Genomic DNA, 1,723 nt, shown 5'->3' with positions numbered 1-1,723 from the left:
AAGCATGTGAAATAGCTAATCTAAAGTAAAAAACACAATGTTAAAAATCACTGCGTCTTGTGTAAGTCTGGGACAGATAATCTACTGAAAACATGAAAAATCCTGGAATAAAAATTAAAGTAAACAATAAATTATTCTTCAGTGCACATAATTAGCTATATACAGTATAACTTAAAACTGAGTATTGATGACTGCTGATGCTGAGCTTTTAAAATCTCTGACAAACATAAATAAGATACCCCAAGAGAGGATAGCTGATAAACAGTGACATAAAACACAGATTATTTTTTTTACTTCCCACCTCCACTTGGGCTACAGATTATGTCCGTTTTTTTGAAAAAATGCACAAAAAGGTAAAAAGTTCAATTCCAAAACCATTTTTCTAAATTTCCAATGGACTTGTACTCCTGGTGTCTCCTTACATGGTCACAAGCAAGGCATGCATGTGATTCCCAGAACCGAGGAAGATGCACTGAGAAGTCTTTCCTCCAGTTAAAGTAGCTAAGGTACAGCTTATTATTTTTGTCAAGCATCAGAAGATACTCTGCTAGCTCTCTTGGGGAGAGAAAATCTTCCACATGAATGAAAGAATCTGCTGGAATATAATTCTCATAGTTTTCTCTGGATGGGCCCAATACAACTGGTACAGATCCAGCCAGAAGAGCATTGTAAAGTTTTTCAGTAATGTAATCTTTGTGGATTGAATTTTCAAAGGACAGGTAAAATTTACAAGTGGAGATAGTTGGAATCAAGTTTTTATCATTCACATAGTCTCCAAATGCTTGCCCATAGGTATGGATTTCAGTATATTTGCTTAGCTCATTATAATACTTGACTCGAGCATGCTCGGGGTTCCAGTTACTTACAACCCAACATACCAACTTCTCTTTGCTCGGCACTTCAAATGCAAAGGGGCTCGTGCTAACCTTCATGAAGCCATAAGGCACTTGAATATCTGAATCACGCCGATAAGTCAGGGTCAGGTTGAACAGGTGTTCAATGCCACTCTTTTGAGGAGTGTGAGTTGGAGACTCCAAGTTCATCCAAATCCATTTCTGGAACGGTGGTCTAGCTTGCTGAGGTAAATTAGTGAGATCCCAGCTGATATCTCTGTGGTGAATAAGGACGGCATGAGATCGGTTATATAGTGAGCGGTCAATAGTTAGATGGCACCCCTGGATGTTGAACATTGTTTGGCAAGACGTAAGATCAAATGTCTGCCCAAATGGCCAAACCCAGATCAGTATTGTTGTTTCATTAAAATAATCACTTTTGGTAGAAAAGAAGCTCTTCATTTTCAGAACTGAGCTGGCTGATTCTATGGGACCAGAGATCCAGCTGTTTGTTGGTTTGATGTAAATAAGTAAAAATGCCATGAAACAACCCAGCACAATGAAGATAATTAAAAATGGCCGGAAAATTCCTTTGGATGTTGATGTCATAATTTGTTCTGAAATAAAAACAAGAGGTGTTAATGGTGTATGAGTGTTCTATTAAAGCAATCACACATCAAAATGAATAGCCTTTTCAATATCACAAAGCCATAAAACTGTGTGGATTTACCCATGAACTTCCAAAGAATTTTCAATAAAAAGGAAATACCCACACACACATGACAAACAGTGGCACACCACTTTTGCATTTTGAAAACTAATTTAAATAAACTGAAAGAGTGTTTAGGGTTTAGATGCATGTGTCTACATCACTATAATTTACTCTGCCA

General features: G+C 37.2%; 1 protein-coding gene across 1 annotated transcript; it reads right to left on the bottom strand.

Annotated features, from left to right (window-relative positions):
* Positions 1-362: 362 nt before the first annotated feature.
* FUT9 (fucosyltransferase 9) lies at positions 363-1,442 on the bottom strand. Its single transcript, XM_045011665.1, has one exon. The coding sequence runs from the start codon at positions 1,440-1,442 to the stop codon at positions 363-365; it is 1,080 nt and encodes a 359-aa protein (XP_044867600.1).
* Between the last annotated feature and the right edge of the window lie 281 nt (positions 1,443-1,723).

Source organism: Mauremys mutica, chromosome 3 (assembly GCF_020497125.1).
Source record: "Mauremys mutica isolate MM-2020 ecotype Southern chromosome 3, ASM2049712v1, whole genome shotgun sequence".
Taxonomy (NCBI): Eukaryota; Metazoa; Chordata; order Testudines; family Geoemydidae; genus Mauremys; species Mauremys mutica.
Note: the sequence above shows the minus strand (reverse complement) of the source record. Positions and strands in the feature narration are given on the sequence as shown.

Bases quoted from the DNA above. Each gene is read 5' to 3' on its own strand.
- FUT9 (XM_045011665.1), bottom strand. From the start codon at position 1,442: ATGACATCAACATCCAAAGGAATTTTCCGGCCATTTTTAATTATCTTC.